Source organism: Sceloporus occidentalis, unplaced genomic scaffold, assembly GCF_023333645.1.
Source record: "Sceloporus occidentalis isolate IW3139 unplaced genomic scaffold, rSceOcc1.0.p SCAF_23, whole genome shotgun sequence".
Taxonomy (NCBI): Eukaryota; Metazoa; Chordata; class Lepidosauria; order Squamata; family Phrynosomatidae; genus Sceloporus; species Sceloporus occidentalis.
This window is the reverse complement of record NW_028317003.1, coordinates 11,541,815-11,559,746: the sequence shown is the minus strand read 5'-3', so window position 1 is coordinate 11,559,746 and position 17,932 is coordinate 11,541,815. Positions and strand designations below refer to the sequence as shown.

At 41.4% G+C, this 17,932-nt stretch overlaps 1 protein-coding gene across 1 annotated transcript in view; it reads left to right on the top strand.

The window, feature by feature from the left end:
* The first annotated feature begins 3,341 nt into the window (after positions 1-3,341).
* The window catches only part of LOC149300801 (beta-chimaerin), a 64,559-nt gene continuing 49,968 nt past the window's right edge, over positions 3,342-17,932 (top strand). The window contains exon 1 of the mRNA XM_089484726.1: positions 3,342-3,479. Within this exon, the coding sequence (XP_089340852.1) occupies positions 3,342-3,479 (138 nt within the window). The remainder of the gene's footprint in view (positions 3,480-17,932) is intronic.

The window sequence follows — 17,932 nt, the reverse complement described above, 5'->3', positions numbered from 1 at the left end:
TAGGCTAGGGCAATTTAAGTGAAGTGCAACAATTTTAAAAAGATGCAAAATAAAGGGTCCTAGGTTCTGATGGCGTTCTCATCTTATCTCACAAGTTTAAAAAAGTGTCCCCCATAGCCACCCATGTATTAAACAGCCTCTTATACAGAGGGATCCATGTTATCCCTCTGGCTCCATATTGTCAACTCAATCTTAAGGCCAGATGACTGAGCTTTCTCTCTCTCTCTCCCTTCTGGGTAGGTACCCATTAGGCACAAATGAGCAAGGAGGTCTAGACTCCTCTTTCCACTTGGGGTGGACTCCAAGAATTGGTGAAATTACACACCAAAAAGTTTGAGAGCCACTTAAAAGCCTTCCCTATGGTGCACCCCTGCTCAGGTACCTACTGCACCCCACTGAAGGTCCAAATGTATGTCTGGGGTGGTTGGTTCCCTTGTGCGAAGGGGATTTTCCTTGCATTTAAGTTCAGGACTACCTGCGTGGGCAGGATCAAAGTGATAAATCGATAAAGATTATGTAATGACATAAGTGAGTTTAAACTTGGGTTATTCCTCATGGTTATATACTATCGAGCAGGCTGTCAAGCAGCCATTGGTATTCAGGTGAGTTATTCTCAAACTTTTTGATATCTTATTGTTACATATCTCGCTCTTATACTCCATTTTAGATAATCCAGCAGCATAAACAGTAGTCTCAAACCCTGGTTAATCTTCGTGGCTCTCTGACATAAATCTGTAATTTATTATAAAAATTAAAAAAAAATGTTGTGTATGCAGTAAACTGTAACTCCCAATTAAATATTTCCTAGTCTTCCTTGGTCATATGTACCTAACTTCTGCTGTTTGTGATCCTGCGCTGGAATATTATGGCACATGACAAACACGGATATGGCAAAGAACTCACAAAAGCACCCATGTTATCCTTCTAAAAGCACAACATATAAGATAGTTTCTTCTGTCTATCAGGTTTCATGGCATCCTTTCCCGGGAGCAGGCAGACGAGCTTCTGGGTGGAGTGGAAGGAGCATACCTTATTCGAGAAAGTCAAAGGCAATCCGGATGCTACACTCTGGCCCTTAGGTAGGAAAGTACAAAGTGCGTTTGAAATAATCCATCGCAAGCTCAGTAGTTATTTGGAGCTGGGTTTTCTAGCTGATTCCCATATTGATTCTGTTAGAGTTCCTATAATTGTCTGCTCAGGAGAAACAGAAAAACATGCTTCTCATTTCCATTAACTATTTGCTTCCTCCTATTTTTGTCATGTTTATTCATCATTTGTTTGCCTCTAACTGTAGAGTCTTGTGGCACCACTGTCTTAATTACACCAATTTCATATATTTGCAGGATAGCTAGGTATCTTCTGTTGTGAACTACAACTCCCAACAATCACAGACAGACTTTAGGACCCACAGTGAGGCTGATCCTCAGTATGATGTGGTGTTCTCCAACACGCACAACATGCACATCGCCAACAGATTCTTTTAAACCATTGTACACAGAGGATGTACGCTGCATGGATGGCCATGAATCATTTATGACTACAGTGTTTATAACGCAAGATGTTTTAGAATCTGGAGCAAGCCGAAACAAAGTGGTGCCACATTGTAAATGAGAATCACTTGAGTATTAACAAAGCCTGCTCAAGTCTGTATTCCCTGAGCGTAGTTCCTTTGAGGTGCTAAAAAACTGAAAATACATATCAGCACTAAGGCTGACTGCTTTTTTTTTAACCATTCCGGTGTCAAATGTTAAGCAGTGCTTTATAAAATAATGCTTAGTGCCTCCAATTCAGCATGAGAAGGGTTCATATATTTGCTCTAGTTGGAAACCAATGTTCAGTTTGATGTGCTTGTTATAGATTATCCCTGAGACCAAACCAAGCCACCTACATGTAATCTCTAGCATTAAGCGTACGTACCAGAGTCTGTGTTGCCTTGCTGAGACTTTGGTTGTTTTGATATGTCACATGTGCTAAAATGTCAAGCCTGATAATCTTTATCCTGGGTTGACATTTGCATATTTCATTAATAATAATAATATACAGAATTGCATTATATGGTCCCCAAGCTTGTTTGCCTTTCTGTCACTTAATCCTGGGCAGTGGGCATAGATCCTTCAAATGTCTGCAGTGACCCTTCTGCATTACTTTAATTTCCTATGTATTGAAAAATGCTGTCACATGGAAAGAGAATGCTACAATTGTTTAAGTCACCCTGTGGTTAAAGGTAATAGAAAATATCTTATTTGTGGTTTCCTTCTGCAGTGCATGTAAAAGTCCTGCAATTCATAAGCATACCCTGGCTTTTAATCTTTTGTTTTCCTCTAAATGGGTTCAATAATAGTGGATTTCATAAACACATAGAAGCATTCACTTGTTGAAAAGAGTCATTTGGCCCATGTACTTTTACGTTTTTACCACAGCTGGTAAAAAAGGGAAACTATAGAGAGGCACAGACTCCATGCCTTCTACCTCCAGGTAGGGATGGATAGCTTCTTTCCCACTATACATGAAATCATCTTGATCATCAAACTGCATTTTGTGTTTCCTCGGGTTATGTTTGTCTAATATTAAAATTAGTTTGGTGATCTGAAACATTTAACTTTGAGAAATGTGCAAAAATAGAAGACATCGAGACGGAGCAAATCCTTTTTCACAGCACTGTATTACTTTATAATAAGCATACCTGGGAACTCTCCGGATGAAACCCGGAGATTGCTGGGTGAAGCACCGCTTTTCCGGTTCTCCCCGCCCATTTTTCCTTTAAATGGGGGTGTTTCCCGCTGCTGTCAGCAGGAGCGCCCCCAAGGTCAGGGGAACCTCCCACTGACGCTAGGGGGAACTCCCATCAACAGCATGGGACTGCCCGCTGACGTCAGAGGGCAGTCCTGGCCGCGTCCCTCAAGAAGTTCCCAGGTATGATAATAAGATGCTAAACTTGCGGACTCAAACATTTGGTCCTCATGTGTATCCTCTCTATGGCAAGGATGTTTTCTATTTTACTTTGTATACAATTCCATGCCACCTAGAAAACAGGTGAGTTATTTCACAAGATCGAACAAATGTATGTAACACCACTGCCTTTCAACATAATGTTTATTTACTATGAGCTTTTTAATCACCTATTAGGTATCTAACAATTCTGTGTCTTTGCAATCTCATTTTCCTCATTTATGTAATATTACCTGTTGTCCAGGTTTGGTCATCAGACATTAAACTACAGACTTTTCTATGATGGCAAGCACTTCGTGGGAGAAAAACGGTTTGAATCCATCCATGATTTGGTAACAGATGGCCTTATAACTTTGTACATAGAGACAAAAGCTGCTGAGTATATTGCAAAAATGACAACCAACCCCATTTATGAACAAACTGGGTACTCATCAAAACTGAAAGGAAAAGTCACAAGGAGACTAAGCAGGACGAAAAATGAATCAAAGAGATTACACCTGTCACATGAAGGAAACCCATCCGTGGAAAAGGTAAACAGTGCATTTGCTATTTCATCCTTGAAGCATTAAGAATTTAAAAGAGGAGACCCATGCCAGGGCTGAGACACAGGCTGGCAACACCTCCATCCTTCAGGAGCTCCCATCTTTTGTTGTGTCATAAAGCATTAGGTGGAACATTGCTTAAGCCACATGTAGTAGCCAGCCGGGAATCAAAGTGTTATCAACTGGGGAGCTTCACCTGTGAATACCCAATGGCCAATTTATGGCGGACATACTTCTTTAGTAATATATTTTTATATTGTTATTCTAACAATTATTCTAATGATAAATGTATGTTTTCAAAAAATGGCTGGAGGGGTTCAGAAGTTATAACTTCTTGCTCGGGCTGACAGTGGGGTTCAAATAAAGTCTTTTCCGAGGGATCATGGGCAATGAAGGGCAATTCAATTATTATGCAGTTTGTTGGATGACAGAGCTAAAAACAAATTGGATTAACATAAAAACAGAACATCAGCTTGATTAAATAATAACACAAATGGTTCTCTTTATGCAGCGATAGAATTCCAGATACAGTCACATGCGACCTAACTGGACAAACGACATTTGTGATCCAATGTCGGATAATTTTATCCATAGATATTTCTCTGCTGCAGTTCACTGTGTTGCTATTTGCAGTTTAGAAATACTTCATGATCAGTTTAGATGTATGGAAAGAACGCAGTCCATGGAGTTTTTACATTTCTGACCTTCATTGACAAACAAATTAGAGAACACCTCAGTCATGCCAGAGTTTTTTTTCCCCCTTTGGGGAGGTTAATGTAAGTGTGTCAGTGAAGCTCTAATGAGAGCAGAGGCTGTGGATGTGAAAATATGATGGCATTGCCTGCGGTGTTCTGTCCTGATGGAATGTGACTTGCTTGTAATTTATAAAGTAGATTGGGACTTTTGCGTGCACACATGGAATAGTGATACTACCGGGTCCCCGTCCTAGACGACCCAAAGAAGACAAAGAGCTAATACAGACGCATCCTTACTCACTAAGCAACAGTGCAATTCAGTAGGCAACACACAGCCAAGCACAAAGTGACTAAAGACTGAAGCAGTTACAAGTGATAGAAAGTGAAGAACATCTTAGAGTGTCTATTAACCAATTGGCTGCCAAGTCCAGTGCATTTCATACTTTATGGCCATAAAATAGTTTCATGTTAAAGGCAACCAAATGTGGTAAATGAAGATTAATTCCTTAATATTACCCATTTGAGTGCCAGGCATGGGCGTAGGAACCCCTAAAAATCTGGGAGGGACAGCATTTTCCCCCATCAGATCCCCACTTTCTCACACACTATCTACCCCCTCTCACACTTTCTTACTATCTGCCTACCCTCCCTTCTCACTAGCTACCCTCTCCCTACCCTCCCTTCTCACTAGCTACCCTCTCCCTATCGCCCCCTTCTCACTAGCTACCCTCTCCCTACCACCCCCTTCACACTAGCTACCCTCTCCCTACCCCCCCTTCTCACTAGCTACCCTCTCCCTACCCCCCCTTCTCACTAGCTACCCTCTCCCTACCCCCCCCCCCTTCTCACTGTCTACCCCAGGGGTGTCCAAGGTTTTTCTGCAGTGGGCCACTTTATCAGAATTGTATACGTGCGCGGGCCACACTCATTTTTCACTGTGAGAAAATATGGCCTTTAATAAAATATGCAGATTAAAATAAAGTAAATGACACAAAACCTTTACTTTTCCTCTCACTGATTTCTGGGCCTAGAAAGTTTTGTGACTACAAATTCAGGACTCAGGATAATTAAAAATGAAATAGTTCTATTTATTCTAGGGATGCACCAAAATGAAAATTCTGGACCAAAACATTCACGGTTCACTTAGCCAAAACCGAAAATGACCCCCAACCTTTAAAAATAATAATAAAAACTCACATTTTTAATAAAAGTAGGTAACACACCACAATTGGACAAAAAAAAATAGCAATATGACTTGGCATGATAGGAGTGTGATTGCTAACAGCAATCACACTCCTATCATACCCAGGCAGCCAAGCCAGTACATGCTGGTATAGGGTGGCTGTAAGTGATGTGCAGACCCCATACTGCTGGCAGTATCAATACACAAGGGGTGCAGCTAGCTATGTTTCAGCATGTACTGGCTGACTTGGCATGATAGGAGTGTGATTGCTAACAGCAATCACAGTCCCATCTTGCCTAGGTTCCAGCACTTACACATCCAACCAGTAAATGCTGTAACCTAGGCATGATGGGACTGTGATTGCTGTTAGCAATCACACTCCTATCATGCCAAGTCAGCCAGCAATCACACTCCTATCATACCCAGACAGCCAAGCCAGTACATTCTGGTACAGGGTGGCTGTAAGTGATGTGCAGACCCCATACTGCTGGCAGTATCAATACACAAGGGGTGCAGCTAGCTATGTTTCAGCATGTACTGGCTGACTTGGCATGATAGGAGTGTGATTGCTAACAGCAATCACAGTCCCATCTTGCCTAGGTTCCAGCACTTACACATCCAACCAGTAAATGCTGTAACCTAGGCATTATGGGACTGTGATTGCTGTTAGCAATCACACTCCTATCATGCCAAGTCAGCCAGTACATGCTGGTAAAGGGTGGCTGTAAGTGATGTGCAGACCCCATACTGCTGGCAGCATCAATAGGAGGGAAGGAGGAGCGCAGGGCAGGCCAGACAGGTGCTGGTAGTGGGGGACTCAATTATTAGGGGGACAGACAGGGCGATCTGTCACAAAGACCGGGATCGCCGAACAGTGTGTTGTCTGCCTGGCGCTCGAGTTCGGCACATCGCGGATCGGGTTGACAGATTACTGGGAGGGGCTGGAGAAGACCCAGCAGTCATGGTGCACATTGGCACCAATGACAAAGTGAGAGGGAGGCGGAGTGTCCTTAAAAATGATTTCAGGGACTTAGGTAGCAAGCTTAAGGCAAGGACCTCCAAGGTAGTATTTTCTGAAATATTACCTGTACCACGTGCCACACCAGAGAGGCAGCGGGAGATTAGGGAGCTAAACAAGTGGCTCAGAAGCTGGTGTAGGAAGGAGGGGTTTGGGTTCATGGAGAACTGGGCCGACTTCTCTGTCGGATACAGGCTCTACGGTAGGGACGGGCTGCACCTCAATGGGGAGGGTGCAGCTGTGCTTGGGGAGAAGATGGTCAGAAGGGTGGAGGAGTGTTTAAACTAGGGAAAGGGGGGGAGGGAAACTACAATATAGAAGGGGAAGATAGTGTAGATAGAGAGCTGGGGCTTATAAATGTACCTGGGGGTGGAGCAGAGGGAGGGGTTAGAATAGTCAATAGGGATAGGCTTCATAGGGAAAAAAACCATACACCTCTAAATTGTATGCTTACTAATGCCAGAAGTCTGACCAATAAAACTGACGAACTGGAGTTAATAATGTCTGAAGAAAATTATGACATAGTGGGTATAACAGAGACATGGTTGGATGATAGCTATGACTGGGCGGTTAACATACAGGGTTATAGTCTATTCAGGAAGGATCGGAAAAAACGAAAAGGGGGAGGAGTTTGCCTTTATGTAAAGTCCAGCCTAAAGGCCACACTGCGGGAGAATATATGTGAGGGAAATGATAATGTGGAGTCATTATGGGTAGAAATATATGGAAAGAAAAATAATAAAATACTGATCGGGGTTTGCTATAAGCCACCAAATATAATGGAAGCAGCAGAAGATCAATTATTAAAGCAAATAAACAAGGCAGCTAATCACAATGAGGTGGTTATTATGGGGGACTTTAACTATCCCGACATAAACTGGGAAACCGAGACCTGTGAATCTCATAAAGGAAACCGGTTTCTGACTATAAGTAAGGATAATTATCTGTCCCAAATGGTACAGGACCCGACCAGAGGGGGCGCCCTACTGGACTTAATATTAACCAACAGACCTGACAGAGTAACTAATGTGCAGGTCAGGGGACATCTAGGAAATAGTGATCACAATATGATACATTATAACTTGTCCTTCAATAAGGGAACTCTTAGAGGAGCCACAAGAACTATGCACTTTAGGAGGGCAAAGTTTGATCAACTAAGAGAAGCCCTTAACACTGTAAATTGGGAAAATGTCCTCAAAAACAAGAGTACAGACGCTCAATGGGAGATTTTTAAGAATATCTTAAATTCTCACTGTGAAAGGTACATACCGTATGGGAATAAAAGAGTCAGGAACAAGAGAAAACCAATGTGGATAAATAAAAATGTAAAGGGGGCAATAAATGGCAAAAAAAGGCATTTAAGCTACTAAAACAGGAAGGCAGTGAGGAAGCACTAAAAAGCTATCGGGAAAAAAATAAAATATGTAAAAATCAGATAAAAGCAGCAAAATTGGAGACAGAAAGACTCATTGCCAAAGAGAGTAAAACAAACCCCAAAATGTTCTTTAACTATATAAATGGTAAAAAGGTTAACAATGAAAGCGTTGGCCCCTTAAAAAGTAATGAGGGAGAAGTTATAGACGGGGATCAGGAAAAAGCTAATCTATTAAATATATTCTTCTCTGCTGTATTCACAGAGGAAAATGAAATGCCAGGTAATATACAGCAGGATGAGATAAATGCCCCAGTACATGTCGCCTGTCTAACCCAGGAAGAAGTGCAGTGCCGCCTAAAAAAAATCAAAATAGACAAATCACCAGGTCCAGATGGCATTCACCCCCGCGTTCTAAGGGAGTTAAGTAATGTAATAGACAGACCCCTATTTCTAATATTCAAGGACTCTATAGTGACAGGGTCTGTTCCCCAGGACTGGCGCATAGCAAATGTTGTGCCAATATTCAAAAAGGGGACAAAAAGTGACCCGGGAAATTATAGGCCTGTTAGTTTAACTTCTGTTGTGTGTAAACTGTTTGAGGGTTTCCTAAGAGATGCTATTTTGGAGTATCTCAATGAAAATAAGTGTATGACTCCATATCAGCATGGGTTTACAAGGGATCGGTCCTGTCAAACTAACCTGATCAGCTTTTATGAGGAGGTGAGCTCAAGACTGGATCGGGGTGAATCGCTGGATGTCGTATATCTTGATTTTTCCAAAGCATTTGATACGGTGCCACATAAAAGGCTCGTACATAAAATGAGAATGCTTGGGCTGGGGGAGAATGTGTGTATGTGGGTAAGTAACTGGCTCAGTGATAGGAAACAGAGGGTGGTTATTAATGGTACATACTCTGAGTGGGTGACTGTTGCTAGTGGGGTACCACAGGGGTCAGTTTTGGGTCCTATTCTTTTTAATATATTTATTAATGACCTTGTAGAGCAGACCTGGGCAAAGCACGGCCCGCGGGCCACATCCGGCCCGCTGAATAGCTCGGACCGGCCCGCAAAGAGTGTCCTGGTGACTCACCAATGAGTCCTGTGCCCCCCCCCGCCCCGGTCACTTACCTTAAACTCCTGTGTTGGAAGCGTTTGTCTCGGGTGCCGGCGCTTTACGCTGGGCGCCGGCATATGACGTCAGACGCCGGCGATCAGCAGTGAAGCGCCGGCACCCGAGACAAACGCCTCACGCTTCCAACACAGGAGTTTAAGGTAAGTGACCGGGGCGGGGGGGGAGATCCTGAGAAGGGGGGGTTAGGGAGTTAGAGGGGAGATACTGAGAAGGGGGGGTTAGGGAGTTAGAGGGGAGATACTGAGAAGGGGGGTTAGGGAGGGAGGTCTTACTGTGTGTGTGTGTCTTACTGTGTTTGTGTGTGTGTGTCTTACTGTGTGTGTGTGTATCTTACTGTGTCTGTGTGTGTCTCACTGTGTCTGTGTGTGTCTTACTGTGTCTGTGTGTGTCTTACTGTGTCTGTGTGTGTCTCACTGTGTCTGTGTGTGTCTTACTGTGTCTGTGTGTGTCTTACTGTGTCTGTGTGTGTCTTACTGTGTCTGTGTGTGTCTCACTGTGTCTTACTGTGTCTGTGTGTGTCTTACTGTGTCTGTGTGTGTCTTACTGTGTCTGTGTGTGTCTCACTGTGTCTTACTGTGTCTGTGTGTGTCTTACTGTGTCTGTGTGTGTCTCACTGTGTCTGTGTGTATCTTACTGTGTCTGTGTGTGTCTCACTGTGTCTGTGTGTGTCTTACTGTGTCTGTGTGTGTCTTACTGTGTCTGTGTGTGTCTTACTGTGTCTGTGTGTGTCTCACTGTGTCTGTGTGTGTCTTACTGTGTCTGTGTGTGTCTTACTGCGTGTGTCTTACTGTGTTCATAGCTTATTCAGTTATTGTAATAAATATTTTAGCCCATTTTTTAGCTCAAAATATTTTTTCCTTTTTTTTCTCCTCTAAAATCTAGGTGCGTCTTATCAGCAGGTGCGTCTTATAGAGCGAAAAATACGGTATGCACTCCGAAGCCTTGTTCATTTTGTTCACTTCTGTGCTGTGCTAATAGTTATTCAGGCCTTACTTATTCAAGCACCTCTACCAATGACGTAGGCTTGAATAACTTTATTAAACAGCACATAAGTTAACAAAATGGACAAGGCTTCGGAGTTTGTAGTTTGTAGAGGTCTGGCCCTCTAAAACCATTCCAATTTCTCATGTGGCCCCATGGGAAAATTAATTGCCCACCCCTGTTGTAGAGGGATTGTATAGTAAAGTATCAATCTTTGCAGACGATACTAAGCTCTGTAACGTGGTTAACACAATAGAGGACAGCGCACGATTACAAATGGATCTGCATAGGTTGGAGGCTTGGGCTGGGATGTGGCAGATGAGGTTCAACACAGATAAATGTAAGGTTATGCACATGGGGAAGAAAAATCCAGGCTGGGAATATGTATTAAATGGGAAAACACTGGGGACGACTGACATGGAAAAGGACTTAGGAGTTTTAGTTAACAGTAAATTTACCTGTAGCGACCAGTGTCAGGCAGCTGCTGCTAAGGCAAATAAAATCATGGGGTGCATCAAAAGGGGCATAGATGCCCACGACAAGGAAATAATTCTACCCCTGTACAAGTCACTAGTCAGACCACACATGGAATACTGTGTACAGTACTGGGCACCAGTGTACAAGAAAGATATAGTGGAGCTGGAGAGGGTTCAAAGACGGGCAACCAGAGTAATAAGGGGAATGGGAGGACTACAGTACCCAGAAAGATTATCAGAATTGGGGTTATTTAGTTTGGAAAAAAGACGGCTTAGGGGGGACTTAATAACTATGTATAAATATATAAGGGGACAGTACAGAGATCACTCCCAGGACCTATTTATACCCAGGACTGTATCTATAACAAGGGGACATCCTCTACGGCTGGAGGAAAGAAGGTTTCTACACCAGCACAGACGGGGGTTCTTTACAGTAAGAGCGGTGAGATTATGGAACTCTCTGCCAGAGGAAGTGGTGATGGTAAACTCAATAAAAGAGTTCAAAAGGAGCCTGGACGTGTTTCTTGAAAGCAATAATATTACAAGTTATGGATATTAGATTAATAGGGACAGAACGTTGATCCAGGGATTTATTCTGATTGCCATATTTGGAGTCGGGAAGGAATTTTCCCCCTGGTATGGGGCAATTGGCATCTGCTTCATAAGGGTTTTTTGCCTTCCTCTGGATCAACACAGTAGGGACACAATATGTATATAGGTTGAACTTGATGGACTTTGGTCTTTTTTCAACCTTATGAACTATGTTACTATGTTACAAGGGGGGCAGCTAGCTATGTTTCAGCATGTACTGGCTGACATGGCATGATAGGAGTGTGATTGCTAACATCAATCACAGTCCAATCATGCCTAGGTTCCAGCACTTACACATCCATTCTATCACACACACACACTCATTAATTCACAGATTCATTCCCTCAATCACGCATACTCATTCAAACACCCTCCCCACCCCCTTACCTGCACTGCAGCTCCTCGATGCCGCTCACAGTCTTCAGCAGAGGGCGCGGCCTCCCTCTGCGTTCTCTGGTACTGCACAGAGGATGTGATGTAATGTCACGTGAACTCTGCTGGGTTCCGGTTCCTCTGTGCAGTACAGAAGACCCTCCCACAGGTAAGTAGCAGGGCTCGAGGTGCGGACCGCGTAAGATCGGTTGCCCTGGCCCTGGGGGGGATTTCTTAATTATCAGTCCCCCCCGCATGAGTTACTGGGGGGGATCTATCCCCCCCGTCCCCCCCGGTTCCTACGCCCATGGTGCCAGGACCACACTTTGCATACTCAATAAATGGCAAATGAAGGGATTTGACATTTACCTCAAATACTGAACTTTTGCTGTTCACTATACTAAATTCTGCTTGTCAGTGCATTTCTAATAATAGTAATAATATATATCTGTTAGTAACCAACTTTATGCTAATATCAATGGGAACAGTTGTATAGACCTCCTGTTAGGATCTCACCATTATCAGCCCTTTTCGTTACATTATGAGCAATCACTTCCAAACATTCTAAAGAAATCACGACTGACCTCTAGTGGCTATTATATGTACATGCAGGTATAATTTTGTACACCTTACAGATGTGCAGTTAAGCTTCTATATCTAGAATGAGAGAAAATGATTTTGGATAGGTACAGAGATTAAGGGGGGGCATTCGGTGCATGTGGTGTCTAAAATGTATTGGAATGTCCCCTTCAGCATATATAGACTTTTTGGGCAATGCTGTGCTTCCAACTTTCTGGGAACAGTTTGGGGAAGGCCATTTTTATGGCCCGCACAGAGCCCTGACCACAACCCCATCGAACACTTTTGGGATGAACTGGAAGGGATATTGCAAGCCAGGCCATATTGTTCAACATCAGTGTCTGACCTCACAAATGCTCTACTGGATGAATGAGCTAAATGTCCCACATGAACACTCCAAAATCTTGTGGAAGCTTTCCCAGATGAGTGGTCCCTTGCTCCCACAGTAATTAACATATGCACTTGCACGCATATTGACACACAGTAACAGACATACATACTACACACAAACTTATACTAACACACACACAAACACATGTGCACTCATACTAACACACACTTACACATACATACTTCCTCTAACACACGTGCACACTCATGCTAACACATACAAACTTACTCATACACACTAATTTTTACATACATACCCTCTCTCTCACTCCCTTACCTTCTTTCCCTTATATGTACAATAATATAAAGAATTATTTTTCATTGAAGTATTTATGACCTTGTTTCCACATGCCCTATACTGTAAGTAGCTCTATTGCATCGTATGTAGATGCATTTAAGAAAACGTAATTGACTGTTCGAAGACACGTTTTACAGATCAAGGTACATCATGACGAGGCGCAGAACTTCAGCATAACCAACGCTTTTTCCAGTATGGAAAAATGACAAAAATTATAGCCAGCAAGCATTACAAATGCGCTTTAAATATCCGAAGAAGGAATGTGCTAATTGGGATAAAATATATGTTACTCTTGTTTACACATGCCTGCTATTTTGCACGTATCTTTGAACTTAGCACAGGGTGGAATTGCACATAGCCAGGTGTACTTTATTGTCTTCTTGACAACTTGATTAAGTTTATTCCAAGATAAAATATACAGACAATGACGCACTGCAGTATACAGATATCAAGAGCAAATCTTTAGGCCCCACCTAGTAAAAAGAAAAAAAATCTGCTGAATGGCAGTATGTCACATCTTCTGAATGCAGATGGTGGGCAAAAAGCAGCAAATATTCTGTACTGTAGGAAGCAGAAAGAAGCGTACCCATACACACCATAAAAAATAATCCTAATTATTGAGTTTAGGTCTTTCAACCACACCCACTGCTAACTTGTAGGTAAAAGCAAGCACATAGACAATCATCTCCATAGACAAACATTGGCAGTTGAATGGGTTGTACTGAAGAGCTCAGTGACTTTAAATGTCATATGATGCCACCTTTGCCACTAGTCAGTTTATGACATCTCTGCCCTGCTAGATCTGCCCCAGTGCACTGTAAGTGGAAGCATCTCGGAGTAACAACAGTTCAGCCACGAAGCAGTAGACCACGCGCATTGACAGAGTGCTCTGGTGCTTCATGGCACCTGTTTAAGGAAGGCCCTGTCCCGTTCCAGCATCACTGTGCCTCTGTGCACAAAGCAAGGTCCATAAATACTTTTGTGTGGAGAAACTTGAATGGCCTGCACAGAGCCCTGACCTTAAGCCCATTAAACACCTTTGGGATGAAATGGAATGCTGATTTCAAGTCAGACTTTCTAGTCCAACATCAGTGCCTGGGCACAAATCCCCACAGAAACACTCTAAAATCTTGTGGAAATCCTTCCCAGATGAATGAAGGCTACTATAGACACGATGGGGAGAGGGAGTCCACTCAGTATGAATGTCTATGGACTTGGATTGGAATGGCCAACAAGCTCATATAGGTATGGTGGTCAGGTGTCCACATACTTTTGGTCATACAGTGTAAGTATGTAAAAAACCATGTACTTAATATAAAATCTAATTTCTACAACTTCTAATCTAATTTCTACAAATCTGCAAGTTTTTTCTCATGCCCTTAACATCTTTAGGTGTTTATCACTTTTTGCCCACTATTAGCACCATTTAAATGTGTTTCTGGTACACAGTCATTCAAGACCCAGAGAAGGTTTAAAGTTATTAAATTTAGCATAGTCTGCCTGTAGGTGCACACAAGTAGCAAACATGAAGACATGTATACATTGAAGACATGTTCCTTATATATCTTTATGCTGTATTGGAAGATATATATATTCATATAAGTGTAAGCAGAGATCTAACATTCATGGTCGCAGGCTGGTTGTGGCACTGAAAAACTGTTAAAGGCAAAGATGGCACAGAAAGGCTGTTTGGTGTGAAAGAGTGCACAAACAAGCTGCTTGTGGACACTGACAAGCTCTTTTGTGGCAAATATGGCACAGACAAGCTGTTTGAGGGCAGTGATAAGCAGTTGGGGACAAAGATGACACTGAAAAGCTGTTTGGGGACCAAGATGGCACAGGCAAGCATTTAGGGGGCAAATATGGCAGAGGCAAGCTGTTTGGGGCAAATATGGCACAAACAAGCTGTTATGGGGCTAAGAGGGCACTTATGCACTGTATTGTTGCTAAGGTGGCACTCACAAGCTGTTTGGGGGGCAAACTGGCACTGTGGGACATGTTGCTTGTTGAAGTCACTCTTTCCATTTTCCTTAAAGTAAGCCTTTAAGATTTCAGTCCTATGTCCTAACGCAAAATAATGATCACTTAATGCTATTTATTTCCCAAATCAAATGGAATGAATCATTGCTTAGAAGATTCACATCCTATCATGTAGTTTTATGTTGATTTATACTTATATGTTCCTGATATTTCTTCTTATTTGTTCATTCATTAATTTGTCTTTGAGCAGGGGTACAGAGATTAAAAGTGGTAAAAATAGAAGAAATATGTGATGTATGCCCATCAGCAAAATGCTATGGATCTGCCAAAGCAGGAAAACCCAGGCATATGTTTTTGTCTTTTTGGATCTCCGTAGTGAAAGGGAAGGGAATCAGTTACTCAGCTACACAATCTACATGCTATAGGAGCAACGCTTTACGTATACTGGTCACCAACATAAGAAAGGTACATGTGTCCAGGAACAAATGGTGAACAAACAATTGGTAGATGATGAAGGAACTTTATTTTAGTATCTGCTTATTGCAGAATTGGATTTTTTTATGTAAAACCTAATGTCCTGATACTAATATGACATTTTTCAAACAGGCACATAGGGGATCCTTAATTAGAAGTATGCTTGGTGAAACACCCAAGCAGCCTTGTAAAGTAATTTATTTTGGTATTTAAGGCAAAGGTATCTGGCCTTTTGTGCTTTCTGTTGCATAACAATAAATGATCCGTGGCCACACATTCCTTAAAAGCAACACAATGGCAACGCTGTACTTCTTTCGTTCCCCTTAATATACATTCCACAGGTGTTATAGACAGTATATTAGAAGAAGAATACACACAGTGAACAACGGGTCCAGGTCTAGAATTTCTACTCTTAAGGAGAGGCCATAAGGACTATTCAGACTTTCCTCAGTGGGACAGCAAAGGTCTGCCAAATAATTCTTCTGATTAAAACACCATACAGAGATACAAGAAATATGTTAGGGGAAGGGGCTGGATTAAATATTAAAGTAAAACATAAAGCACGCTCCCTAATTCCTGCTTGGGTTACTCAGAGAATTGTTAGAAGGTTTATATTCACTATTTTACCAAAATCTCTCATAGTATGCAACCTTATGCTGAACCACGGTTATGGTTAAGTGTCAGTTTTTGCATATAAAAACGGGGGCGAATTGTTTTAACTGTATGTAGTTACCATAGCAACCAATGTAATGTTGGCCCATAATGTTGGCTGCTATGATGTAAAGGCCGCATTTCAAACTTTTCACCAGAAATAACTTTTGTAGTTAAAAATTCCCATTCAACTATACTAAATCAATTAATAATATGACTCGATGTTTAAGGTCAGTAGGTTTTTCACTGTAGAAAAAGTACATGTTATTTGAAGCTTATTGATTTGCTTTTTTACTGTGGACTTTTTGATGCACTTCTTTCTAAATTAAGTTTCTGGGTCAAATAGTTAACTGATTTGCTACAGTTCTTTGAACAATCAGCAGTTCAGCCCAGGTTTTTGTATATATAAATGGCACAACCATTGATTGCACTGGAAGTGTTTATTTTTCTTTTCTTAACATTAAAAAATAATGTTTTTACATTGAATGAAGACTCGCTTAGGTCAACCATTCTATTGGTAATTGATCCAGTAATCACAATTTAAAATATAACCATTTATAATGAACGTATTGTGTTCCTGGCTTCCTGGTTATATGACCCAATGAAGTCATGTGATATTAACCTCGTTTTACATATATATCAGTTTAGAAATGTTCTTTATCTTAAGCACACTATTTGCCAATGTCTATGTAACAGAAAAAACAACTTCACAATTGTGCATATGGCTTATTGTGAAAGAGGTGGGTACAGGGTGCAGTCAGCCAAACACAGAATGTGGAACATACATTATGTACATGGTCATGGAGGTAGGAGCATCACTAGGTTAAGAAATGGTCCCTGTCCATGGCATATTGGATCAGAGAATGGTCTAGTATGTACATGGTAAAAGCTGCTTCTTGTAGCAGGTGAGGTGTAGAAAGATACGTTTAGTAGCTTATTGGCTCTTATTTCTTTGCAAGACCCAACAATGTTGATGTGATTGCATCAATATCATTTAAAGGCTTGTATGGGTGACCTTGGATCCGATAATGCTGGTTGGATTTTAAGCCCCGTTTAGTGGAGATCATGGTGAGATGAACTTTTAGTAGGTCGTGGAGAAATATTTTTGGGTGGATATTGAGATTGTTAGAATCATACATTCCAATAAGAAATTTCACATGGATGGGTAGATAGGTTGTGTGTAGAATGTAATATAACATCTATTGGTAGAAGCTTGGTAGAGTGCATTGCTTTCTTCCATGGAAAAGGTTCATACCCTAGACAAATATGTTTGCCCCACCTAACATAATCTTAAACATTACAGAAACATTGTGTTTTAATATTTATTTTTATTATAATAAAGTATGAACAGGGATTCTCTGCTTAGAAGCGCTATATTAAAGCAGCTATGAGTTTTTATAGACATAGTAACAAAAGTCTGATTGTGTTCCTTTAAATCAGGGGCGACTAACCTGCGGCCCTCCAGCTGGTGCAGGACTACATCTCCCATCCTCCTCAGCCAGCCCCTTAGCTGAAAGAGCATTATGGGAGATGTAGTCCTGCAGCAACTGGAGGGCCGCAGGCTGGACGCCCCTGCTTTAAATACTGCAAGGAATGTTTTTTAGTTAAAACACCCAAGTGGATATTTTTACTTTTGCCACCAGAGGTCCTTGTGTTCAAAGTAAATATTAACAAAGGCACATTTGTAGATAGAACATAAAGGAATTTAAACATCAAAAAACCTGTCAAGGTGTGAAATGCTAACACAATGATCTTATAAAGTATAACTGCGGTGTAAAGTGGCGTAATTGATGATTTAAATGGGTACTATATTTCTGTGCTGATGAATATATATATATATATATACGCTTATATAAAAAGTGGTTTGGTCTTTCAAGTGAATTTCTGAAGGAGAAGAAGGAATTCTTTAAACAAACGGGAGTTTCTTTTCCTTTGTTTGCACTGCTTATTTCTATTTGCATGACCTTAAATAATCAGTACTTTGCTAAGCATGAGATAAAACCATTTTTTTGTAAAATGTCATGCCGGGAATTATTTCCTTTGGGCTTGAGAGAAAGCATATTATAAATATATTATTTTAATGTCCTGGAAAATATTTTTTTTTTCAAATGATCACATATTACCCAAACAACCAGAAATGGAGTTATAGATCAATAACTGTTTAAATGCACACACGCCATCTATCTTTTCTACATTTTGCTTAAATCTCATAACCAAATGCCGCTTATACGGTTTTTTAATACAGTA